This window comes from Psittacula echo (genome assembly GCF_963264785.1).
Source record: "Psittacula echo genome assembly, chromosome: 2".
Taxonomy (NCBI): Eukaryota; Metazoa; Chordata; class Aves; order Psittaciformes; family Psittacidae; genus Psittacula; species Psittacula echo.
This window is the reverse complement of record NC_137737.1, coordinates 125,806,306-125,834,264: the sequence shown is the minus strand read 5'-3', so window position 1 is coordinate 125,834,264 and position 27,959 is coordinate 125,806,306. Positions and strand designations below refer to the sequence as shown.

At 36.7% G+C, this 27,959-nt stretch overlaps 1 protein-coding gene across 1 annotated transcript in view; it reads right to left on the bottom strand.

The window, feature by feature from the left end:
- Positions 1-27,959, bottom strand: part of LOC308217692 (uncharacterized protein C8orf34 homolog) — a gene marked incomplete at both ends in the record, with an annotated part of 201,883 nt that overhangs the window by 81,740 nt on the left and 92,184 nt on the right. The window contains one exon of the mRNA XM_080610920.1: positions 1,960-2,095. Within this exon, the coding sequence (XP_080467046.1) occupies positions 1,960-2,095 (136 nt within the window). The remainder of the gene's footprint in view (positions 1-1,959; positions 2,096-27,959) is intronic.

Sequence of the window (27,959 nt, the reverse complement as noted above, 5' to 3'; positions counted from 1 at the left end):
CTGTTGCAGGAAGGCACCTGGCAAACCCACTGAGGAGGCATCTATCAAAAGAGACAGCTAACTGCACTAATAACTCTGTGGAAAGGTGTCCTCAGACTCATTAAGAAGGAAGTAATGCTCTAAAAAAGTAGGTAAACCTTCATCATCTTGAAGAATAAATGCTAGTTTCCTCACTACTGAATACAACAGCGATACCCATTTCTCTCCTTTGACTTCCCTTGCCACCAACGAGATGGTATATTTTTTTAATTCCTCCAAAGTTTAAAGAAACTGTTAAACTGCAAACCACAGTCAAGCAAGTATCATCCAATTCCTCACCAACTTTATTACACAGGGTGGGGAATGAAGGCATACAGGTGAAATAAACCATTGCTTTGTATTCTCTGATCAGTGACAAAAGGGGATTTAATGAGATCTTTCTCTCACAACTCATATTTTAGACTTCAGAGTCAAACAGTATAGGACAATAACAATAACCAAGGTTGCTAGGTTTGGCTCAAGATCTGAGCTGTTTGTTCCCTGCTGTGCAGGACTGAGAGAATATACAGTGTCTTGGCACCTGCTGTTAGCGGCTACTTTAGGGAATTTAAAATTTAATTAAGCTTCATAGTAATCCATACAGGATTTTATGTAAATTTAAAAAGACCATGTAGAAAACGTTTCTATTTTCCTTACCTTTCTACTTGTTAATCCATGGACAACTGATAAGAGTTGAAGAAAAAAAAAGGTGCCACGCTTTAATGTAGCTAGTTGTTTGGAAACATTTTACAACATTTTTACAACATTTTACAAGCAATTTGTTTCCAGAGAATTGGGAAGAATCCCACGACTAGCATGTTTGCTCTTTTTTTAAAGTATAAGGCCACATTGTGGACAGCAAAACTCTCTAGAATTACATGGCCATCAGGCACTGCTGCTCTGACAGCACTATGAGCTGAAGTTCCTTGAGGCTCCACAACCCTGAAAAAGAGATGCTATTGCATGGGTGACTCAGTATGCTTGTAGTTATGCTCCCAGAGCATCCAAAAAAGTTTTGAAGCCCCTCTTCCTATATAAGTGCCTTTTTAAAAGCAGTAATTCAGAAGCAAAATGGGAAAGAAGTAGAAACGTAGGGTGGCATATGGCCAAACTTTTGACTTAATTTCACCACAGGTTGCTTTTTATTTACAAGCCGCTAATCCCCTCTCAAACTACACAATAGAGCAGCCATTGGCAAAGGCAGGCAGATAAAATTGGCATGCCTCTGTATTGTTCTTGCTAATCTGAACCATTAACAGAAGGGTGAGAAGGCTAGTTTTGTCATTTAAACAGGCTTAAATCCTTTCCCCAAATGAGCTTTTGTCTACATAGAAGAATGCATCTAGGAAATTTAAGGGGTTTCTGTTAGTGTTGCATTCTCAAGTTGACTTGGCTACCGGAATACCAACCTGTTTATTTGTCCCTCATACTGTAAATGCAAGAATTATTTCCAGCTGTCAAAACCAAAGAGGGGTTCGACCTGGTTTAATTATTTCTCAGAAGTGAAACAGGATGAGATTATAAAGTGCTAAGAAGCAACTATTTGAAATCCTGAACTGCACCTGTGCAACTAAATCTCCATTTATACAGGTGCTTTTCAAATTGGATTTGAACCATTAAATTCCCCGATTCATCCCCTGCAAAACCACAGAAGCTCAAATAACTAATGAAATTCAGAGACAGAAAGGCTTAAAAATAGTTTCAAGCTGTGAAGTAAGGCCTAAGACTATGTCCTTTGATTCATTGTTGATGTGACATATCAAGCATAAACCTAAGTTGCACAACCCAAATGCTAGAGGTCATAGGGTAGCCAGTAGCTAAGTAATTATTTTTTCTTTAGCCCAGGAGAGGTCATCACCTGGCCCATACACCCAATACATAGCTGAAAACCTGGGGAAAAGAATGCACTGGTTAGCATGATCTGGTTGCTTTGCTTTTTACCTGGCACATCTTGCGCAGATATTCAATGTGACCTTTGCTTGAGGCTCAGCTGTATAAGCACTTCGAGTTTGATTGAATTTGCTCCCAGAAGACATCACACTTGTTACTCCTTCCATTCTTAGATCATCAAGATCCTCTGCAACAAGACAGAAAGACTGGATGAACACACCACTACATTTTGTAGCAATAAAGGTGCTTCACCTGTAGAATCACTGAAGAATTGAACAACTCAAAAATCAGGAATAAAACACACAGTTACTTGCATAATAACAGGAAAAGACATTTAAGAGGATTTTTATTTATATATATTTTTACTGTCTTACAATGGGTTCCTTGTGAAATATTCACTGTCATTTCCACTTCAAACAGTGCTGTGTATTTTTGTCAATCGTTATTTCTCTGATCCATTTATAAAAAACTTGTCAACAAGAGATGCTTTCAATAGCTCCATTTGACGTAAGGCATATCAAAGGCATATCAAAGAGAAAAATCACCTTTTTTGAGTGTATGCTCCTCCTCTGATTTTTGCCATTATCCATTCACTTGGCAATGAAAAAATATTGGTAAAATAAAAGTGCTCTCACACCCAGAGAATGTAAAATGGATACACACATCACACTGAAAGAAACCATAAAATGCATACTTATACCCACCCTATTGGGCAACTCAATACTAACTGGATTTTCTGCTACTTTGAAATTATTCTCATTTTGCAGGAAGACAGCTCAGGCTCTCAGATTTTCTGTCCAAGATGACACTGGAATAGTGTAGCTCAGTTAAGACTGTTATCCAGATAATAGATACACATGCATTTTTATATGTTTATGTTTACAAAAGAAACCTGATGGTAAAGGGTCTGAGTGGAGCAGAAAGTACGTAATGGCAGACTTTAAATCCCAGCACCAGATGGGGAGAAGTCACAGAGAATTTACAGATTAGAAGAGGCAATGATCAATTACAACTTAAAATGCACAAGTAGTCATTACAGATACATAATGGAGTACCAGGTTTATTTCATACACAAAAGAGTGAGATACAAGTCCCTGAATAATTACCTGAAATATTTCTGGTTGTCCTCTATAGTTCATAGGCACTACTTTTACTGCTGTGTTTCAAACTCCAGATAGTGTGGTCAGATGGTCAGCACTATGCCATGTTAACAACACTTTCTGGGAATGTTTACCGTTTCAGTAAGCAACATACAAGAACAGCAAGGTTACACTTAAATTCAAATGAATTTTTTGTGACTAAAGTCCTTGAACTAGATTTTCTTATCACTTATGTTTTATTTTAGCGCTTAAAGAAACTCTCTCTCCTCCTAAAATTTGTTGTCTCGGTGATATTAAATTGACAGTTCTTCTGAAGTTTCTGGCATCGATCTACACTATTTCCACACCTTTCTCTTTATATTTAATCTATGGTTAATATACAAAATAATTCAAAGGACTTTGAAGATTGTATAATAAAGAATATGAAATTAATCATCTATGAGTCATTTCAGAAAAGGTATTACATATTCAGAGCACATTATGTATTAAAATAAATACAGTTTAATTGTGCTTTAAAGAGGTGTGAAAAGTTCCATATTTCTTAACAGATGCAAACCACTGGATGGATTACAGCTTAAATGAAATTGAAGCATATGCCTCAGGGTTTGTTTTTTTTTTTCCCTAAACAGATGTGATTTCTTTAAATGAGGTTTTCAACAGTTCTCTGCTTGATTAACTTTTGGCTATCTGATGACTATGACTGTTTTAGTAGAGCAATGACATAGGCTGCCTTCTATCATAGCTTTTATATTTGAATCTGTATATCAAAAACATGGCCTAAAATTTTTAGTTAACATTTTTCTCTCAAGAGAAAACAAAGAGAAACTTTGAGCAAGAAGCTTGCATGTCAGAGGTCGCAGCTAACAGACAAGTAGACAGAATATTATGCAGTATTGATTTATTCTCACATACTGTTAGACCAGAAACATTAATGTTCATGCAAAAATGCAGATTTAAACCTCCCCAAACTACATCATATAAAATTATTATTTTTTTTCCAAGGAATTTTCAATGGTCACATTCAGCATTGGATGTAATTTGTCCATGGCAAGCTACAAAAAGCTGTTAATATTGCAGCTAGACAGAGAAGTATAACCCTATAACCAAATCTGAAGAATAACTGCAGCATTTGATTTAATTTTGATTACTGCACTTCTGCCTCAGTATCGAATGATTTCAGTCTGTTCTGGATGCCTGAAATTTACAGTGCAGGTACTGCACTTTCTTCTCACTAAAGCAGCTGGGCTTTGAGAATCTGCCTTGTTCCCAATGCCTCTAACTGTGGATGGGAGTTTTTGAGTTGTGATCAAGTTTACATGTCATCTGGCAATATTCCTGATTGACCACATTCGCTATTGAAGGCCTTAATTAAAAAAACCCACCAATAAATCATAAAGCAATTTTAGAACTAAACTCATGTCTATGTACATATTGTTCAACAATTGATGCATGATTTGCAGAAGAATATTTGTTCATAAATAAGGACGTTATTAAAATAAATACAAAGAATGAGTGACATAATGCATTTTAACAATCAAACTCATAAAATAAAGGTTTCCAAAGGTTCAGATGGTTCTATGTAAAATCAGAAAAAATCAGTTTTAGCAAAAAAGGATTTCATGAGAAGTCAATTCAGTTACAGGGTCTGAAACACTGGATCTTTTCCTTTGAATTATTTGCTAGACCAACTAGTGATGATACAGCTGAACAGTTCACTGATTTTATTGAGCAGCAATGAGGTAATTCACTGAAAACAGAGAGAAAGAAAAGCCAAGCTGAGGTCTGCTTATGTGATGGATGACAAGAATACTGTGAAACTTCTCAAATCCTTAGAAAATCGTTACCTCTCTTTGTAGAGTGACAGGCTGGAAGTTCGCGTAAATGAAACAATCTCACTTGTGCGAATAAAAGTTTGTTATTTGTCATGGTTTAAACACAGTCAGCCACGCAGCTCACTCGCTCACCCTCCCTTTTCCTCCCAGAGGGATGGGGAGGAGAATTGAAAGAATGTAACTCCCACGGGTTGAGATAAGAACAGTCCAGTAACTAAGGTATAACACAAACCACTACTGCTACCACCAATAATAATGATAAGGGAAATAACAAGAGAAGAGAATACAACCGCTCACCACCTGCCGACCGATACCCAGCCCGACCCAAGCAGTGATCTAGCCCTTCCGGGTAACTGCCCTCAGTTTATATAGTGGGCATGACATGCTGTGGTATGGAATACCTCTTTGGCTAGTTCGGATCAGGTGTCCTGTCTCTGCTTCCTCCCAGCTTCCCCAACTCCCTAGCAGAGCATGAGACTCACAAAGTCCTTGGTCAGACTAAACATTACTGAGCAGCAACTAAAAACATTGGTGTTATCAGCGCTTCTCCCAGGCTGAAAGTCTAAAACACAGCACTGCACCAGCTACTAAGAAGGAGAAAAATGACTGCTACTGCTGAACCCAGGACATTATTTTAATGTATCACTGGGCACTGTATTCCTTTGATTTAAGCTTAATTCTCTGCTCTTCCCTACATGAATAAGGTGTGTGAAGACTCTACCTTGGTCCTAATGTAATTTCCATTATGTATGTTTTGTGTAATGAAGAAACCTACCTACTTACAAAAAACCCTGAAGCTTTAATTTTTCTCAAATCAGCAATTCACCAAAATAAATTCACACAGCTGCAATCATCATGCATTGCCATAAGAACAATACACAAAAATACTTAAAAGTGAGATAAAGATCACAAGTGTAGCATACTATAGCACAGAACCAGATGTTTTCTGTATTAATGATAATGCTGCACTAAGCTAAATTCTTTGTGATTTTTTTTAACAGACAATTTTCATCAAAAAGGGGAAAAAGGGTATCTACTTCAGCTAAACAAAAACATAGCCCAGTAACAAGATAATGTTTATAAATAGGATGTTAGTAATTATTTACTTCCTTTCTTTTAGGGGTAGAAGGATTGGGGAAAGGAAAAGGGGCACTAATGCCAAGAGTTCTAGAAACTGTGCAAGATTGTTTAATGTCTTGGGTTGACAGCCTGTGGAATAAACATATAAACATCTCCTACATAACTCACACACACCATTCACTTTAAGGACAGAGGTCTTCTTATGCAAAACTCATATTAAATGCAGTGAAAATGCAGTTGCACAGAAGGCTGAAGTAATCAGATTATGTGTTACATTGCTTGTTATGATCCAGTCACTTTTGCCTCCTTCGTCCATTATAAAACATGAGGTAATTTCCCAGGAGTAATTTAAGAAGTATAAGGTGCAAAGCTGGAAGAAGTCCTGGTTCATCTTCACAGAGGGTATGACAGCTCAGAGTTTGTTCAGTCTAATGCTAAGAAAAGCATTACATGCTTTCACATGAGAGAAAAAAATCAGACAATGAATTCTGATCTATGTTCTTGCAGGAAACCAGTCAATTCTGACGCACCAGTAAAATAATGCCTCTTTCTTTGAAGCCATCAATTTCTTAATGCAGTGCTTTTGCATCATGATAGACATTGATACAGACATTGATGTATTCCATATACATAGCATTGATTTGTCAGGGATTGTTGACTGAAGCACAGATTCCAAATACATTCAACTGCTCTCATTAAAAAGAAAACAAGATAAACCCCAAAACCCCAAACAGACAAAAAAAATCACACACCCCCTAAAAAACCCCAACAGAAACCCTCTATTGCCCATAGCAGTTCTGTTTGAATTCCAGGAATTTACGCTGTTTTATATGTCATACTTCTATGTTTCTTATTATGTTAATAAATCCTTTCCGTTTCAGGCAAATTTTCTTACCAATATCAAGAGAGCCCAATAAAACCCCCACCTTAATTCCAAAAGAACCGTTGGAAAAAGCAGGAATTAAACTTCCGGACAAAGAACAATTTATCTAAAACACCTAATGCTCCACTCCTCAAAATTATGTTTAATCATTTACTTCAACAGAAACAAAACCAGAGTTATCTTCTGCAATACACTAGCTACGGGACATCTCACTTTGTTTCTTTTTATTCATCTATGACTTCAACATCATGGAGTAGGCAATGCTGTTAGTCTGGTACGTATTTTCTCATATGCCTTCCTATCAACATCTTCAACTACTGGCATCTGGACCAGTTCACACCCATACCATAGACTATTGATGCAAATATCATCCTAAGTAAATCCATCAAGAGACTTTCATTCCTTAGCGCAATTTTATATATTTGGACCCAATGCTCTGAAGACATCTTACTTTATAAGCACCTCAAGTTGACAGTAAATTCCCTAAATATTTGTGCTTCCAGTGACGGATGTATGCAAAACCAATTGAAACATGATGCTGCAAAGTTTGCAAGTCCACTTCTACCTGTGTTATTTGTTAGAGCCAATCTAGCAGAATCCCATCCCACAGCCAAAACCACAAACCAACCTGAGATTACAGAAAGCAGGCTTGTTTGAAGGCACTGAAATATATCATGACACATTGATTGGAGTTTTCGCTTTTAATCAGCAAGAGAGAGAGTAATATGTCTTCAGTTGCTCCATATTTTTATTTTAAGCTAGGACTGGAATTAACACACAAAGTATCCTTTTGTAATGAAGTTGTTCTAGTTTCATTTGAACACACTTCAGAATCTTGGACAACTGCACTAAGCACTGGCCCACAAGGCTCCTGCTTATTCTCCCTTTTTTCCACTTGTTTATATTTGTTTATCACATAAATTACTTACAGGCAAGACTGATGTAGCAGACATAGGGGATTAAGAGTCTTGCTTAAGATGCAGTGTCTGGAGTTTAGAGCCTTATTCCAAAACAGACAGTTGAAGTTTATAAAGCAAGTCTTGGATATCCTAACTGCCCAAAGCACTGACTGAATGCAATATTGCAGCCTTATTTTATTTAAATGAGAAAATCCATTACCACAGTTGAAAAGAGCTGGCATCATGCCCTCTTATCATTCCCTACTGGTAATCCTAGGCCAAATGATATATCACCAAATAGAATCCTATCATCATAGAATGGCTTTTGTTGGAAGTGAGCTTAAAGACCAGATAGTTCCAACTGCCTGCCATGGGTAGGGACACCTTCCACTAGACCAGGTTACTTAAAGCCCCGTCCAACCTGGCCTTGAACACTGACAGGGATGAGGCAGCCACAGCTTCTCTGGGCAACCTGTGCCAGTGTCTCACCACCCTCACAGAAAAGAACTTCTTCCTTATATCTAATCTAAAACTACACTCTTTCAGTTTACAGCCATTACTATACACCGTTACTACTTAACTACACCCTCTGACTACATAACCACTGTTGCTCCACACCAAGAGTGATTTCAAACACATTGGTCTGCACTTTCAACTAGGCAGTTTCATTCAGCACTAAAGAATTATTTCACTTTATTTTTACAGTAACACGAATCTACTATTGACTGGAGCACATCAATTACCTCTACATTTCCAATAAAATATCATTTAGAGTATTTCACTTGTTACATCACATTCTATAATGCATTACTGCAACTGCCACAATTGTACAAAAGTACTTGCACTATAATAATACAGAACCACAAAAAGGCCAAAATGAGAAAATCCACAAACCAATCACAAATTCTGGACTTCATGAGGCAAAAGGAATGTCTTTTAATGTTTTTCCTTGGCAAGCTTTTTCTTTTTTGCACGTCAGCATTAAGTAAAATAACTTCTAAAATTAAAAGCAAATTTGGATCAATATTTCTAATCAGCGCTAAGTCTGATGTTGTTTACTTATGCAACCACTACATTTAATGGCATATGCAATTCAGACGTCGGTCCAACTCTGAATTCTTAAAGAAAACAACCAAAAAGAGATTTGTCATAATAATAGAAAAAGCCTTGTTTAAGTCAGTCAGCTTTTTTTTCAATCATATCAAAAATATCAAAGCATTAGAAAGGAATGTGTATTTAAAAGGTTTCATTTTGGTTTTAATTTCAGGTTGGATTTTTATTTTCTATCAAAAAGAAGCCAGCCATAATATTTTTCAAGTGTATTTGGTTAATGTAGTACAGATGTTCCTTACAATGTATGTCCAAAATACTGAATTCAACATTACTGTTGTTTATGTTTTTCTTTACTAAATCTAGTTTGAATTAAAATGATAATTTGCATGCTGGTTTTATGAAGCTTTATAAGAATAAGCTAAGATGAATAATAATTCATAAATTCAGCGGTACACCTCACTAAACATAAAGCAACTATAGTGAACTTCAGAGAAGATATTAAATTGTTCAGCTTTGTATGAATTTGCATTGGGGGCCACATTCATATTTCTTTGCATCCACCTAATTTACTCTACCAGCCCCTTAGCAAGAGGCCAATGGAAATTCATACACTTTTTATTGAAATGAAAGTTGAGGCAAAGCATAAAAACTACAAATAATCTTACGCTGAACATTTCAAGTAACACTGAACTTTCCAATAGCTTTCTTCTGAAATATTATTATTACAAGCATTTCTGGAATGCCAGTTACTAGAGCATCTGTATGCCCTATTCTGTAAACTTGCCTAGATCAAGGATTCCTACAGTGGAAATATCTCTTTTCCCCAACTTTTTTTTTTTTTTTGTAATTATCAAATTCCAGAAGTAGTCAAACACCTTACTGTCCTTCAGAGAATCATCTTCATGAAAAGAAAAACACACTAAGTTAGAAGCAAGATGCTTGCACAGCTGAAATTTTCTACTAAGAAACTAGTGTATCTTTCATTTAAAAAAATGCTTTTCAGTCAAGCACTATACTCAAATGCACCCGGCTGCAGCCCAAGCTGTTGTGTTAGCAAAGTTCTAGTTAATTTAGGGACTCATATATGAATGATGTCAGACTGGACAATCGCTAAACTCTGTGTGCACAGCCACATTTAGCAAAGGATACTTAGTGTGTTGTATGCGAGTGTTCATCGTAAGCTCTAGGTGCGACTAGACTGAGACAGAAACGTATCAGTAAATCTATGATAATTGCAAAACCTCCGATAATACAGCTGGTAGAAACAAACTTCGGATCTTTGTTATTGCTTTTCAAACTTGTGCCTAGTTGCAAAGGGACAACTGCTCCCCTTGTCACCTCTGCTAACTGTGAATCAAAGATGAGTATAAGATGGCATCCAACAACTGAAGCTCTGCCGTTTCACCCAGTTCCATCCCACTACCAGCTTCACCTACTTTTCTTTGTCCTGAGACAAGACCATCTGTTTCGTATCACTGTCACTATTTTGGCCAGACACTAGGACATCTGGAAGACTGCACTGTCTACACTTAGAGCAGCAGACACTGAGCTGGATACCATCAACATACCAATGGCATCATCACTGACAGTACATGCTCTTCCTCACTTATTCATTAAGTTCATACCATTGACGTCTTTTGAGAGATGGTAGAACAGATTTTTAAAATATAATTTTAATCTCCAGCCGGGTTAAGCAGATAAACTAGCAGGTGTGTCAAAAACATCTCACACACCCAAAAGATTAGCTAGGCAATAAATTTCTAAACAAACAACTCAGTTTTCCAGTAATGCTTTTACTGAAGAGAAATTACGCTTTTTAAATAAACTTTTGGTTACTGAAAAAACTGAGTAGTTGGGGTGTTGTATAGGTGCCGCTTATTGTCTTAAGATTGTTTTGTGTAACCTATCAGTCCTGTGCACTATCAAGTTATGTTTGCTCATGCTTTTGGTTTGGGTAGGAAAAAATTAGGTTTGTTTTGCCACATTGCTTGCTCAACCATACTGCAATTCAAGACAGAAAGCTGGCTGAATTGGAAAATAATGTAGTGGTACATGTAATACATGTGGTTGCTACACTTTCACTGAGTATTGCAGGACTAGTTTATTGCCTATATAATAAATCAAGCATTGAAGCATGCTAGTTCATGTAATGTTAGCTCACGCCTACTATCTTATATATCATAAAGGTACATTTGCTTTTACTTAGCACTACTTTATCTTCTGGGTATGAATCAGTACCACATATTTCTCCAGAAGATCTCATTTCAGAACTACAAACCCATCTTATAAACAAATCAGAGAATGTTACCTGATAGTTCTGCTTCACAAGACATACTAAGGTTAATCATGACTCCACTGAACTCAAGCGGAATTTGCCATTGACTTCACAGATGAAAATTTATGTAAAATATGTCAAGTTTCTCTCTTTGGGGTTTTAGCTCCCTAATATGAGAGTTGTGAAACTCCCGTAGATCTTGAGAGGTGCTTAACTTGAGCCAGTGACTCAATTCCCCATATGGAAAGATGAGATAACTCCTCTTACCAATGGTAACGGTATGGTTTAACTGGAGTCCACGGCAGTGGAACTGAATGCTCCCTGGTGGCCACTGTACGCCATCCTCTGGAGTACAAGAACTGCAGATGAACCATTCAACGCAATTCTATCAATTGAGAGGGAGGTAGAAGTCCTAGACTGTAAAGCCAGTTTTACATCAAATAGCAAATGTTCCTTAAAGAATCATAAAAAACCAAGGATGAAGGAAACTCAAAACCTTAGGAAGCACAACTATCATATGCTGGAAGGAGGCAGCAAGAAAGAGTACATCTTATCACAAAAGATAAATTACTAATTTGGGATGTTTTCCTTCTCAGAAAGAACCATCTGTACTAAATTTCTAGAGTGCAGGCAGTTTGACAGACAACCTAAAAAACGAAATGAGGTCAAACTTGCAGTACAAGCCATATCAACAGAAGGAAAAAAGAAAATAAGAAAAATTAAGAACTCTAAACTGAAAGCATCTTCAACAATACACAGCAGAGGACTATTTCAAGCAAAAAGAAAACAGGTAACATGGCACTAAGGGGAAAGTTAGGTCAACACAAAAAGGCCAATTGTTCATGATTTTCAGTTTTCGGGCACACTAGCAAAGCTCACTGGCCCTAAAACATTATTAGCTCAGGTGGTGGATGAATGAGGTCATACGCCAAAGTGCTAACCAGCAACTGCTAAGGGTGCACTTCTGTAAGACAGTAGCTTGTTCCCAGTGATAAGGTCCCACTTCTTTTCATCCTCTTACCCCTTTCTACTGTTCCCAGTGATATCAGTGCTTGATTCTTATCTGACTCTGATGTGAGCTCATTCAGGAGAAAAAATATGTTAATTGCTGGAATCTTCTTGACCTGGCTTACTGCATTGGCACACTAAGGAGTCATACAAGCATTAAAATCAGTTTAAAGGAAACAACAGGAGCATATAGCCCCTCTTGAAGGAACAGAGGAGGAAGCAGGACTAGTTTATTTAATAAAAGAAATCTGTTATATTCAGTTAGGCTCCGCTCATCTCCCATAGCCATACCCTAAAGGGGTAAAATCATTAGGTATTTAAGCAACACTAAGAACTCACCATATGAACGTGTTTCTACAGGACTAAAGAGCCAGAAGAAAAAATAAAGATGTTCATCAAAATATCAGAAATAAAAGAAAGCAAGACATAATTTTTACATTGATGGAAGGATACCCCATCTGCACCCCTACTGCTTCTAAGGACCACAAACTTAGTGTAATTTTGCTTCTGTTAAGAAACAAGAATCAAAGTTTTTCAAAACTGGTACTACATCAGAGTATTCAAGTATGTATTCAGAAAAGCATCCCTAATACAATATCAAAATATGATTCTTAGTAGTATGCGTTAGAGCATTAAAGATACTATTTTGGATTTTGTTTTTGAATTTATTACATTTGGCAGTAATCTCTGCCTTTCAGGTTTTTTTAACTGAGTAATGCCAAGCTGATATAATCTAGTATGACTGAACTTGTAAATATGCTTGAACTCAAGAAGCAGGTTAAGACGTCTTGCTATCAACACAATGTCTTAACTTCTTACACCTTTTCTTCATCTGTTTTAGAATTCCTGAAATATGGTAATGTACATGAATTAAATGAATTCTGATATCATGATGTGGTTGTACAAAGATTTTTTTAAAGTGAATGAAGATTTAATGGATGTTTCTTGCTGTAGCAACAGATGAAAGAAAAACTTCAGTTGCAGCTACTTTGAAAATTATCCAAGTGAGAGAGGTCATTGATGTGCTCATGTATCATGGATATAAATATTATTCTGAAACTAATGTACAGATACATTTGCTTGTCCATAAAATGACATCATCTTCATTCAACTGCATTCCTCCAAATGCAAGACCCCTTCAGTTTCCTAAAATACAGTTTGTAGCATCTGATAACGCTTCAGCAGATCCACAAAAATACCTTTTTTTAGCTCCCAAATGACATTTTAAATAATCTCTGTACACTCAAAGTTCCCTTTCACATGAGCACCCAAAAAAAGTCCTGAGCAAGAAACTCTCCCAGCTGTCACAAACTTACTCTTCCCTATCACTTGAGCAGCTTAGTTTGTAGACATTTTCGTTAAGCACCCTGAGTAAATACCCATAGCAGCTAACTTTCACACCACTGAAAGTCTCCCATCTGTTTAATGTTCTGTTTCAGATATCACCTACTTGTGAAAAATTTATCTATGTGAAGATTCAATATAATGTGAAATATTGTCAAATTATTTTTCACTTACAAGTTAGAAATTATGTTCAATATAAACAAACCAAACCAGTATAATCAAAACAAATTCTAAAGAACAGGCTATCAGAAACACAATTGCCAAGGCACTGGTGGTATAATTACGATGTTTATAGACTGTGGAAGTTTTAACAGAGGAGCTTTGATTCCTTAAGCAAATACATTACTCAAGTATTTTCAACAATGCTTTTGAACACATCAGTAGACAAACAATATTCAAAGATGAAAAAATAACTACTGCTCAGCATCTTAATATTTTTTCTCTAGTAACTAGACTTACGTTTAGAGTAAATTTCACAAAAGTACCATTTTTATCAGGAACTGATGCCAGTATTCATAAAAAAATGCAGTGACAAAGCTTAATTGTTTGTGACTGATATGACCCAGCTGGTATCCATTTCCTGCAAAAAAAAAACCAAACCAAACAAAAAAAAACAGGAAAATTAGTTGCTCTTAGAAATACTCAGATATGTCAAAAGCCAATTACCCAAGTAAGTGTGAAGAACAATTGATAAAATTCTCTGCAAAGATACATTTCCCCATGCAGACAAATAGAGAAATAGGTCTGCAAACTATTTGTCAGACACCTTGCCAAGAGTCCTCTATGCCAAACATTACTTAGAGTACTTTTGCAGCTAGGTGATAGTGATTGAATAAATAAATCTGTGACATTCTGAGGAATCATTTCTCCACAGTCGCTACTTCACATTTGCCTATGGCTATATATACCCTGACTGAGAGTCAGAAATAGAAATGAAATGACACAGTTCTTTTGTATGTGTAAAAATGACAACCATTCAGTCAGCTTCTGAGTGCTGTAAATACAATATAGACCAATTCATATATCAAGAAAAAAACATTTGACTTTGATGTACTGGAGTAATCTTTTAGAGATGTGGCAGGTGAGCAAGAGATAAAAATTCCACAAGTAAGCATTAATTAGGAAATTACTGCACTCTCTGTGTGTAGGAGAGAAATGAGGACTCTTGTCCAAAGTTCAGTGTCTGAAAAAGTTCAGTTACATGTTCAGTTGAAGGTACTTTCTTATAATGTAACAGGGAACTACCACAATGAATGGTAACTTCTCTATAAGGTACATGCAGAACATGCACCCATCTATATACTCAGGATGAAAACAGCTGATCTGCCTTCAGGTGCTCAGGAATCTACAAGAAACAGGAGGAATTTTTCCACATGAAACCTAAAATGTGCACATGACAAGTATGGCTTATCTTCTCAGTCTTGAAGCTTTATGTTCTCAGTAGAGTTTAGTTCGGCAAAAGATCATGCATAAGAACAAAATCAGTTATCCTTCATTTGCATTTTACATAAATAATAAATCATGATTTATAATATTTATTTATATATTGATTATAAATAGTAATAAATGTGCTTCTTATATAATACAAATATTACTTTTTTCAGCCTACTGGACAATAATTCTCTGAACAATCTGGAAGCTGAAATTTCACATCAAAAGCAACCTGAAGGAAGACTAAGAAAGGATTACATGCAACATTACTTTGATACTTCAATGTCACCATTTATAGTTTCAAAAAAAGGAAAATTTAATAGTCAATAACATTAAAAATTTCTGCAATAATGCAGGAATGTTTGGGAGAAAGAAGAAAGTATGTTCTTTACCTTTACTGGAAAGGACAAATATGTGACTATCACTTTCTTATTATGAACTATGCCTTTAAGAACAATTTTGTATTCTTATTGTTTCATTTACAACATCTTTCAAGTCTTTATTCTCATCATATTGAAAAGCAAACAATCCCTTTATAACTTCTGGTTTTAATAAAATAAGGGGAGAAACCTTTTTGAAGCCACAATTGGATTTGTCTCTCTTTGCATCTGGCTAAAAATCAAAACTGAAAAATCCTATTATTTACATATTTATTTATATTTAATTATTCCCAGGACTGTAAACTTTCTCTGTAGAGAATTAAAAACAATGTAATTACTATAACTCTTTTCATTTCCATTTTATTCCTTCATTATTTGGTACTTCAAAGATACACCGTTTCTTTACAGAGGAGAAACTTGGGCTACATCAATGTTACCCAGAAAACAGTAAGCCAATACATGTAGCCTTTTGGTGTTCAAAACTCCTCCTTCTGTCACAAAGGCACATTATAATCTCATCTGCTTGGTCCAGGAAAGTATAAACTTTATGCATTTAACATCACATCCATCCATACATATCCTATTAAATTTTAATTTCTTTTTCAGCTGCTCAATATTTCAACATTTCACTATTTTTATTCTCATTTTTATATATTCTTTCAAAGGTGACTCATCATCTCGCTTCCCATGACCATACTCCCCCCCAGCAAAACCTTGGCTTTATATGCATCAGTGGCCTAACTCGTATTTCACTGTACTGAAGCCAGGACTTAACTCTTTTAAGCATGCTTCCTGTGCAGCTTACTGTTCCAAGATAGTGATGATTTAAGGAGCAGTTTCATAATCACTTTAAGCTGAACTAAGTCTGTGCTGTCACTGAAAGAGTCAGAACTGCCTGCCTCCCATGTCAGCTGACTAACACTTTCTGTCCTGACACCAGAGGTGCTTGTGTGGCCCACCAAGAGCTGGGTCAAGGAGCTCATCTGCCTGAAGGTTCTCTTTTGTTTTGTTGATTTTTAGCCCAGCTCAGACTCACTTTTTCATATTTTCTTTGAGGCTTCTTGCTCAGACATGGACTGTTTTAAATAGGCAATCATAAGAGACAATTTTGAAATACAGCTCAGTATTTTTTCAAATCAGTGTCTGGTGATAATCATAGAACAGTTTGGGTGGGAAAGGACCTTAAAAATTATATAGTTCCACACTCCTGCCACAGCAGGAACACCTTCCAGGTTGCTCAAAACTTCATATAAACTGGCCTTTAACACCTCCAGGGATGGGTCATCCATAACTAATCCAGGCAACCATTCCGGTGTCTCACCACCCTCACAGTAAAGAAATTTTTCCTTATATCTAATCTAAAACTACACTCTTTCAGTTTAAAGCCATTCCCCCTTGTCCAATCACTACATGCCCTTGTAAAAAGTCCTTCTCCAGCTTTTTTGTAGGCCTCCATTAGGTACTGGAAGGTTGCTAGAACTCCCTAGAGCCTTCTCTTCTGCAGTCTGAATATCCTCAACTCTCTCAGCTTGTCTTCATATAAAGAAAAATAAATCGGGGTCGTGGCTGATTACTGAAGTTAAAATAGAGGAAAACACAAGGAAGCATCTTCATAGAAAATAATACAACATCACCTTGAAATATTTTTATTTTCCTTGGAATGTGATGCTGAAATCCTGTAGGTTGCTATTTGAGGAAACATTCAGGAGTTATTAGAAATTAGTTTTAGAGTTAAAAACCTCTTGTTTTGGATTTTGTTTATGCAAAAAATATTGCATGAATTATCTTGAGGTCACTGCAGTAATAGGTAAGTACAGAGACAACATACAGAAATTGCCAAAACTTTCATAACTCCAAAGAAAATGGTTGAAAGATAAATTTGCTCCAAAAATAGGTATCAAACTTAAACCAACATTCTTTCTGACTACAGGGAAAACAAACACAAAAACAGTAATAGAGAAAGGATTCGGAATACAGACTTACAGACAATGGATTCCAATGTCAAATCATACTTATTGTAACTCTGTAGACTTCAAATAATTTAATACCAAAGTTAACTCAGGTCCTTATATTTAAAACTAGCATTTTTCTTCTTCCTTGCCCCATCTTTGTCCATGGAAACACTTTTTCTTTTTAGATTTGGTATTCGGGTGTATGCTTACTGTACTGATGACTGGATTTGATGATCCTTAAGGTCTTTTCCAACCTAGTTGATTCTATGATTCTACTTGCACCTCTCTCACCCCTCCTTAGTTCTTACTAATTAAGCAAACAATCTAGCAGCTATTTATGACAACGAACAGACATCCTTCAGCTGAAATGCTCCTTTAGGTTCTTTTTATTTATTAATATATTTTCCAGCATTCTTATTGTTTGATGTTACAAACTGATGATTACTCCTCATTTCTTGTTAATTCTTCCAATTTTTAATTTCTCATATCCTAAATTCTTTTCAGTCTCAACAGACCCTCACTCTACCACCCTCTGCAGTATAGCCTTTGCTACATTTTGCCTCTTTTTCATCTTTGCTACATTAGTAGTCAGAATGTCCTACATATAATAATACTTTCTGCCAGTATATTCACATACAAAGAACTGCGTCTTCATGAATGCTGGGTCACTAAAGAAAATGCAAAAACAGAAGCTGGTAGCACTAGTTTTGATGTCAGCAGGTGCACTGCAGACACTACAGCAGTGTGTCTAAGCTAGCACTGAACTTGCAAACTGAAGGTATTGTGTGCCACAGTAATCCTGTGAATCATAGCAATGTCTAATCAGCTCCTTGGTCTGCTCAAAATTGCTAGATAACACACTACAAAAGCTGGCACTGCCAGCGGTGTCTGACTTGGACTGTTTGAAATTATCCTTTGCAGGGCAGTCACAGCATTTACTGCTGTATTTGTAATTTTACCCGATGAAAGTTCTCTCATGTAATTCGTTAAGACAGCAATCAAAGAAGACAAATGAGATGCTGGAAATTGTTGGTGGACCGAAGAGCTAGTTAGAGATGCTTTTATTTACTTTTTTATTTTCAATCTCTCTCCTCTCATTTTTATCAAGGCTTACCAAACCTAATTTTGAGTTCTGCAAGTATCGCAAGAGTTACCTTTCTGAAAAAGCTTTTTAATTTACTATAAAGCATTTTTTACTTCACTCTATTCTTTCTTCTCCATGTGTATCCTTTATCCTCTATTTTGCTTTCAACAATTACAACCATTAGATAAAAAACAACTCCATTTCAATTTAATTTTACAAAACAGAACACTCTCAGAATCTCTTCACATTCAAAACACTATCAGAAAGAATGGCTGGCCAAGCAACAGCCTTTTAATATATGTTGGATCAACTGTTTTCAAGTAAGACCAGGTAACAAAGTCTGGATTTTGCCACATTATTTACTGTTTGTCATATTACTTACTGCTTGCAGCATTTGAAAGAACACTTCTCCTGTGATTTTTACGTTTAGTGTTGCACTTGATATCATGTTCAGTGGTAAGAGCACGCACCTTGCAATAAAACTAAAATGCTGACTGGTCATGAAAAGAAACACAACCGAAAAAAAAAAAAAAGTATAAAAAATCTGTAAGCAGCACGTAATCTGTAAGCAGCATGTGTAACCAATCTTGATTTCTAAGTATTTGTGTTACATCCCAATAAATCCTTCACAATAATTTCACTTGTTTCCCTCCATATTTCTTACAGTATCCTCTCCCGAGTAACTCTGCCCATCTTCCTTCTTTTCCTTTCCTTCATTAACTCAAACTGCTTGTCTCAAATTGCTTGAGCAAGTCAGCAGATGCTCTGTTTGATGCAGAGCCATAATACTGATCCATCTGCAATAGTATGTCTTTAGTTTGTACTGAAGCTTCAGGGTGGTACTAATGAGATTGTCTTCTATCGAGACACTATGTTTCAGGAAATAGGAAGAAATTTTATGTATTAAATGCCTGTCGAATTCTGCTGAAATTTGTCAGTAAAATTACTAGTAGTAGAACCCAAAGACAGACAGGCACACCTTAGAAATCATCTAAGTGTACAGAAAATCAGCTTCATGGGAAAGCAGGGGCTGAAAACTTCAGGTGCAAAACTGTATATAGGGAGGTCGCTACTGGGTTACATAACACTAAGCTCATGGCTTTGCAACTATGATACTGTGAACATTTACACCACTTAAATACACACTGGATAAAACAGGTACCAGTAGTTGCAGTTTTACAAGCTTTCTCCTTGAAGTATCAAACGTATGATGTCTCTGGCAGTCTCACCCTGTGTGATGTTACTATCAGCTGAAATGATCTTCCCCTCCTCTGACACACATTGCTGCTCTTCTAGGCAGAAACAGGCTTTTCTAATGCACTGGGCTGAAAACAGCAGCGATTCACAAGCTGATTTAAGAGCAGATCAGATGCCTCTGCCCTGAGGGCTTCCGTATCTATTAAAGGTGCAGGGTGAGGCAGATGGCCAAGGGTGGGCAACACCTTCAGCCAACAATCTCCTGCTGCAAGTCTGTCAGAAGCCAAACAAGAATTCATTTATACTCACTAATGATTTTGCATGCCCTTTTTCATTCCTTCTCTAAACTGATATGTATAGAAGTCTTTAACTTCTGTCTGTCTCCAGGTATTTCCCTCCTACATTTTCCAAACTCCTTCCCTTCTGCTGTATCCACTCCGAGATGAGGGTGCCAAGAATACAAAGCCTTTACACCAAACTGGGATAGCTCACTGGATACACACAGGGACAACTGAAAGAGACTTGAAAGAAGTCGAGCAAAATATGCAGCACAAACAAGGTTACACGTTGACTTAATAGCATGGGTCAAAGGTACTGGCTCCTCTTATGGTCACAGCTGTTACAGGCCTGTGAACATCTTATGACAACTGTTCATGGCAATTTAGTAGTCTGAAAATTGTAGCAGTAGTTCAAATCGTGCTCTCTCATATGTTCCCTGTCATTTCTCAACCACAAAATGAATCTACTGTCATGCTTCTCATTTTTAGACAATTCTTCACTTGTTTTCAGTCTTGACCAACCTGGACGTTTTTGTGTAACATAAATATCATTTCACTTTATCACCTACCTTCCAATGGAGAATAATAGAAAATGAAATGATAACATTCTAACAGAGGTACTCCACTGCTACTGGATTGCTAAAATAATAAATATTCAAAAGCATCACGTATTTATTCATTGCTATTATACTGTCACATGGGCAGCTTCTCATCCATGACAGCACTATATTTTTCAATTTAAGACTACTTTACTTCCTTAGTATCCCTTTGAGAGGCTTTGACTAAGGTCTTTTAATTGTATTTTGCCAACACCTTCACAGAATCACAATTACATACACACAAGAAAAGAAAAAGCTGCACTGAAGGCTAGACTCTAGAACAGCCCCCTTTTTATAGCTTTCTAGAGAGAAAAATAAACTTGACACTGCTATCAACATCTACCTTTAAAAAAGGGGGACACCACCCCCTGCTATTTTTATTACACAAGATGCTGCTTAAGAAGTAAGTGCTGGGCTCTGTAATATTTCAAGTAAAGATATTTGTAGAAAGATATTTGGTGGGAGTTAATGACACTGGGGCATTACATACCAGCTGTAATTTTACATGTTACAAAACTGATGTCAGAAACATACAAGAAAATACTTAAATATTTATAATTCTTGACAATTCTTGGAATGGCAGGGTGCAACAGAAGTGCTCTAATATATAGAATCATAGAATAGAATCATAGAATCATAGAATAGTTAGGTCTGGAAAGGACCTTAAGATCATCTAGTTCCAGCCTAGCTGGGAGGAGTTCTAAGCTGGGAGGAGTGGCTGACACGCCAGAAGGCTGTGCTGCCATCCAGCGAGACCTGAACAGGCTGGAGAGTTGGGCAGGGAATAACTTGATGAAATATAACAAGGGAAAGTGTAGAGTCCTGCATCTGGGCAGGAACAACCCCAGGTTCCAGTATAGGTTGGGGAACGACCTGTTAGAGAGCAGTGAAGGGGAGAGGGACCTGGGGGTCCTAGTGAACGGCAGGATGACCATGAGCCAACACTGTGCCCTTGTGGCCAAGAAGGCCAATGGCATCCCGGGGTGTATTAGAAGGGGGGTGGTCAGTAGGTCGAGAGAGGTCCTCCTTCCCCTCTACTCTGCCCTGGTGAGACCGCATCTGGAATATTGTGTCCAGTTCTGGGCCCCTCAGTTCAAGAAGGACAGGGACCTGCTGGAGAGAGTCCAGCGCAGGGCAACTAAGATGATTTAGGGAATGGAGCATCTCCCTTATGAGGAAAGGCTGAGGGAGCTGGGTCTCTATAGTTTGGAGAAGAGGAGACTGAGGGGGGACCTTATTAGTGTATATAAATATATAAAGGGGGAGTGTCACGAGGATGGAGCCAGGCTCTTCTCAGTGGCAAACAATGATAGGACAAGGGGTAATGGGTACAAACTGGAACACAAGAGGTTCCACTTAAACTTGAGAAGAAACTTCTTCTCAGTGAGGGTGATGGAACACTGGAACAGGCTGCCCAGGGGGGTTGTGGAATCTCCTTCTCTGGAGACATTCAAAACCTGCCTGGACACATTCCTGTGTCACCTCATCTAGGTGTCCCTGCTCCGGCAGGGGGATTGGACTAGATGATCTTTTGAGATCCCTTCCAATCTCTAGCATACTGTGATACTGTGAACCGCCCTGCCATGGGCAGGGACAACTCACACTAAACCATGTCACCCTAGGCTCTGTCCAGCCTGACCTTGAACGCCGCCAGGTATACAGCATTCACAGCTTCCTTGGGTAACCCATTCCAGTGCCTCACCACCCTCACAGTAAAGAGCTTCTTCCTTATATCCAATCTAAACTTCCCATTTAAGTTTGAACCCATATATATTATATGCTGATAAAATGTGTGGTTCAGGACACGTTAACAAAAAAATAAAACAGAACTTAACTGACTATTCCCAATGAGACACTGAACACACTTACAAGCTCTTGAATATTGCTAACCATGCTCATAACTAATCTTCATATATAGATGACCTTGAAATACTGCACAAACGTGATGTTACACCACTAAAAGTCAAATTAACAAACTCTCAGAAATTTCATGCTGTGGCAAAGATAATAGTAAAGAAATGTGGTTTTGCCTTGCATTCACAATTGTGTCAGCAGAACTCTTGCTTGTATTAAATGGGTTTTCAAACCCTGGCAGCTTACACTTCCATGCAGCCTGATTACACCAGGAAAACATCATCTATTTCACACCCAAGAACCATCTATCTGTTATTAGGCAGACTGCCTTTAAGGAATGATTCAATGCCTAAGGGGTGCATGCACTATTTATCCTGTATCTAAATTTCAGCTCATTTTGTTAACTGACCATGCATAGGACAATAGCTCAAAGGCCACCTTGTTAAAACATGCAAAACCACAGACAGAAGTATTTACTCTACTGTTAGTTAAGAAATGCCTCTAGAGGTGGAAAGAGAACAAGCTTTTCAGAACTGAGCACCTGTTCTGGACCACTGAAAATAGAAATGTACTTTATGATAAACAACAGTATTCCAGATGCTCAGCCCTCCCTTTAGAAAAAGCAGTTCTGAGCTGAAAATGAAAAGATAGCTTTGGTGTTACCTGTTCTGTATTTCAAACCTGTTTCACGCTAGTATCTTTTCTAGTTGAATGCTACCAATCGTATTTCAGTGATGACTGATATTCAGATGTCTATGCTAATCCTTTCACTATATTCAAAGGTATTGTATCATTAAGTTTAAACATATTTAATTCAAAAAATACCAGGTTTTCTATACTTCCAGCCAATCCAGAATAGGCTTACTCCTGCTTTCCTACCCATCAGCAATCATTTTGGAAGGCCTATCTTAGTAATGCTGAACCTGCCTGTTGCTATCACATAAGCCTGAGAAAGCCTATTTGGCACCACTCAGCATCTGCCTCTAAGAGCACAGAGCCTTGGAGCTGCCAAGGACCTGGAAGGCTATAGTTTAAAGCAGCTTTATCTCTAACCAAAGATCAGGTTTACCTGCTGCACATTTAAGTTAAAATACAGTTATAACCCTGTCTCCTAATTGCAGAGTTTGGACATACACCACGCTTGTAAATTCTGAGATCGCTGGTCCAGATCTGCACAATCCACACAGGGGCTGCCCGTGAGCCACGCAGGTCTGGGAGGTCCCAGGGGCTCCCCCATGAAATTGCCATTCTTGTCAATTTCACAGCTCCCATTAACAGGGAAACTGACAAGAATGTCAATTTCACCCCTGCAGCAGCAGGGGAATTGGGCAACTTCAGCCAAAGAACAAATTTAAAGATTCCTGCTTCAATCCTATCTGGAACCAAATGCTAAAAGAAAACAATAAAAATTTCTGCTATTCAGCCCACTTTAATATTCACACTTTTTCTTTGAGGTATGTTTAAACAGCCATGTGAACTGGAAATGTTTCGATTGCAAAACTAAAACTGCATTGAAAAAATAATCTCTCATTTTCAGTGACATACAGGGAAACACAGAAGATGTAACTACTTGTCACAGGAAACGGCCTAGCCTTTTACTGGCAACAAACTACGAGAATACTGCAAAATTCACTCAAACTCTAGTTCTTGATGCAATCCTCCTCTTCATAGCAATGACTCGGGAATAATACCCTGGTGTTTGTAATAAAGAACAGCTAAATCCTGTAGTCACAGAAAAGATGATATATCCACATATTTATATATATATATATAAAAATATACTGTATATATAGATATATGTATGTGCATTACAGACTATTCTGCTGGAGATTACTTGAATGAATTCATATAAATATATGGAACTTCAGGTGGAAAAAGTGATTCTTTTCTCACCAATAGGGACCATGATTCTGCAGATTACTTAATCTGATTCTGCAGATTTACTTCAGTCATCTCCCCGAAAAATGTTAAGATGGAGACATCTATGAGAAATAGAACTTCAGTTGCTGAACAATCTCCAGAGTAAGACTTCTCTTTAGTTTCTTATAATATTAATATTTGCAATTTCAGCATATTTTTCCTTATTACTTGTACCTCTTCTGAAAAGATCTTTTCATTTTTTTTTACTTTTAATGAGTTCAATTGTTTCATTAATTGTTAAGAGTTAGGAACAGAAAAGTATGTTTGCTTATGTTAAGAAAATTAAGTATTTCACTAAGGAGTTCTTCAACTGCAGACACTGAAACAGGAATCCAAACTTTTGTGGCAAGTCATGAGAACTTAATTTTTATCAGACATCTTAATGGCACTTTTATGGAAAACCCCGTCAATGTGACCTCCTTATAGTGTCTCAAAACTTCAGATTCATCCACAGTTAGCAAATGCTCTTTAGGTTAGCATCTTACTCTGTCTACAATATGGGAATATGGACAGGTGTATCCTACCTGGTGAATATTCCACCTCTATATAATAGATTCTTCTCAAAGCCACCAGTATTGGACAATTAAAAATTATTTTCTGTTGGATTGTTGCCAACATTGTTCTACCAAGGACCAAACCTGAGACCATGCCTGCCAGTTAGCACATTAAAAAGAAAAGGTGGAACGCAGTGCAAAGGGAGAGAAAAGTGAGCGATGGGTTTGGTGGGGGAAAAGACAGAGAATAGGAAAAAAATGCAGTCATATATAAAAAAATATCCTTTAACACATACGCACAAGGAGCTCAAATGACATATGCAACAGAACCCTAAGCCTAGTATTGCTGAATTTCTGATTAAATGTCCTGCTGTTTTACATATATACATAACTTTTTTTTTGTTTGTTATATATTTGATAACCCACTTACTAATGATAGAGCCCACAAAGTACCTCCTTGAGGTACTTCTGCTGTGTAATTTTGTCACAAATGAAATTCGATATAAATGCACTTTATTTTTTCCTGTTAAGGTATACTTACATCTTTCTTTTCTCCTGCTTAATTTCCCTGCCCATTCCAACTCAATTCAGTCAATATATGGCATGCCCTAACAAAATAATTCACTATCCTCCATTCTACCCTTTTTATCTCTAAGGAATTAATAGTTGAATTGCATTACAGATTCAGGGAAATGCTTTGTTTTCTAAAGTAAAGCTCAAGTCAAGGTACTCATGGTTTTCAGCAGCATTTTCTATGCAAGCTTGCATCAATTTATAGTGACCATCACAGCCTGTAACATATGATCTCATTGAAGGGAAGATGGGCAATGCCTGTGCTTTGGAAACTGATATCATTTAAAAGCATCTTTTAAATAGCGTTAGCTTGTTTTTTCCCCTAATCTTCTGTGGGGAAGTGATCATTCACATACACAAAAAATAATCTATCAATCAGCAGTGGGTTTTATGTTATAGACTGTTGAGCCCTTCATATTCATAGGTCAAAAGCTTCTATTATATCTCAATACCACATTTCCTTTTACAAAACAATCTGCAAAACAAACTACTTTTTCCTTTAAAAAATAAAGGGAAGCATTAGTTCTTTTTTTCATTCAAAACATGAGTTCTCTGAACATTACCTTCTTTCAACAGACTTCAACTCAGCCAGCTATATAAAATAGACTTTTGTATAAACAAATCAAACAACAAAAAAAATCAGAAGCTAAAACAGTCACACCTTAAACAACTCAGCAGAAGAAGAGTGGCAGGATTAGAATAATTTTAAATACAATTTTCCACATGATTCTAACAAAGGACCAGGTGTGCTACAAACTAAAAGTATGAAGTCTGAAAAGAGAAAAGTAATACATATACAACGAAAAATGCCAAAGAGAAGGAAGATTTTTAAACTCATTTGACCTGCAACATCTTAGAATAAAACAAATTACATAAGCACTCCAGTAGCAGAGGTTTGACAGCAGTTTTATCACTGACTTCTTAGTTTTTACAGTGATAAACATACAGTTCATAAATTAATTGCAAAAACTACATTTATGTCATTCCTTTTAATCAAAATTTAAAACAAAAAAAAAATCAAACTGTCCCTACTACTCCAATGCAGTGTGTCTTTTGAACACACCAGCTGAGCAGAAATTCTGTTAACAACAAAAACCATTTTATTTTCATAAGAAAGTAGTAAAAAGGTTAATTTCAAAACAGTTGCATATACCGAACCAATTTTTTATTTTTATACATTTACATTTTCTCTCAAAGAGTTTATTTCACTGGTCTCCACACAAACTATTTTTCACTCTTACTATGTGATAAACATTTTCTACAAATAACATCAATTGTATATCTGGGAAAAGGATACCATAATCACTGTAGCAGATTTTTTGCATAATTATTGTAGCTGAAATTCTGCAGTAGAAGCATGAATCAAAGATGACCATTTTGATGACCACTTTGTGTTTCACATCTCCTTTGTCCCACACAAATTAGTTGATTTATTCTGACCCAAATAATTGTGGTTTTGTACTACACATTAATGTATATTCTATTAAGCACATGTTGCATCATATACTATGTCAAGATTTTGGTCTGTAAATCATTTTCCAGCACTATCTGTCACAATTTGTAAGTCTAGCATTAACTACATGCTAAGTTAATTATGAATGCTATAGAATTAAATTAAGTTCAAATGCATCACAACAGCAGTTCATTCTTGCAAAAATTGAAACTTATCATCCCTAGCACTTCTCTTCCCTCATATTTATTCCCTTCCCTATACTTAAGTAACTGTTTTGCCAGCAGACTTACAAAATTTGGGATAAATTATGAATATATATGGGTAGCAGCATCAGTCTTTATGGGCAAGAATTGTTGATATGATCCTGCCACATTTTGACAACTGTTGCTCTCTGAGTTCACTTGCTTCTACATTAATCAAGATGACATAAGCCAGATATTCGCAATTTGTATGATTATGTGAGTCATGCAACATGCTTACAGAATCACTGACCTAGACTTGGAAAATTTGGCAAAAAGAAACACATTTTGTTATAATGGACAAATCAGAGTAGTTTCAAAGATAGTCACTATAACAGAGGTTATAATGGAGATTTGTAAAGCCTAATATATTGCCAGCATGTCTTGATTATATATACAGAACAATAAGTTATTTGCTTCCTCATGTGAAAATGTTATTTTTCAATTTCAAGAAGTAAAAAAAATCTGTTTCCCAGTTCTGCATATTCCTTTTAAAGGCTGTACATATATCACAGGTTTAAAAATCATGTGCTTTGCAAAAAGTAACAAAAAATATCATCAGAGCTTATAACAGTGAGCTACAGAACATCACTTAAAAACTGATTATTGGTTTTTGCAGTCACATGCAGTCTTCAGTGTAAATTTGCATACATCTCTTACAAGAATAAAGCACCTATTTTATTTTTACAACTTTTGAAAATAAAAGGCTTATAGTATACTGATTTTTTTTCCCCGTTTTCTTGTACATATGGTACCTTTTTCTTGCAATGTTAAGCACTGTGTTCGCCTTTTAAATAGATTACATCTAATCTACATTTAGATTAATCATACCATAAAGAAAAGCGCCAGCGCCCCCCGGTGGGCAGAGCTTCTTTCTGACAATCCAGGCGTCACTATCAACGGCTTTTTCATCTAGCCATAAAAACCAATTCAGTTCATCAATAATCATGTTTAATTCCCCATATAGACATTTGTATTTCCTAATCATGCAACAGACTGTGGAGCTAGATCTTTAAACTGGAGAAGCATGCACATTGTGTCCATTTTTACTATGGGACAGGTTTATAAAGAATAATCTGTAACTAATTTAGCTCTAGCTGCATGCTTAAAAGACAATCTCTTC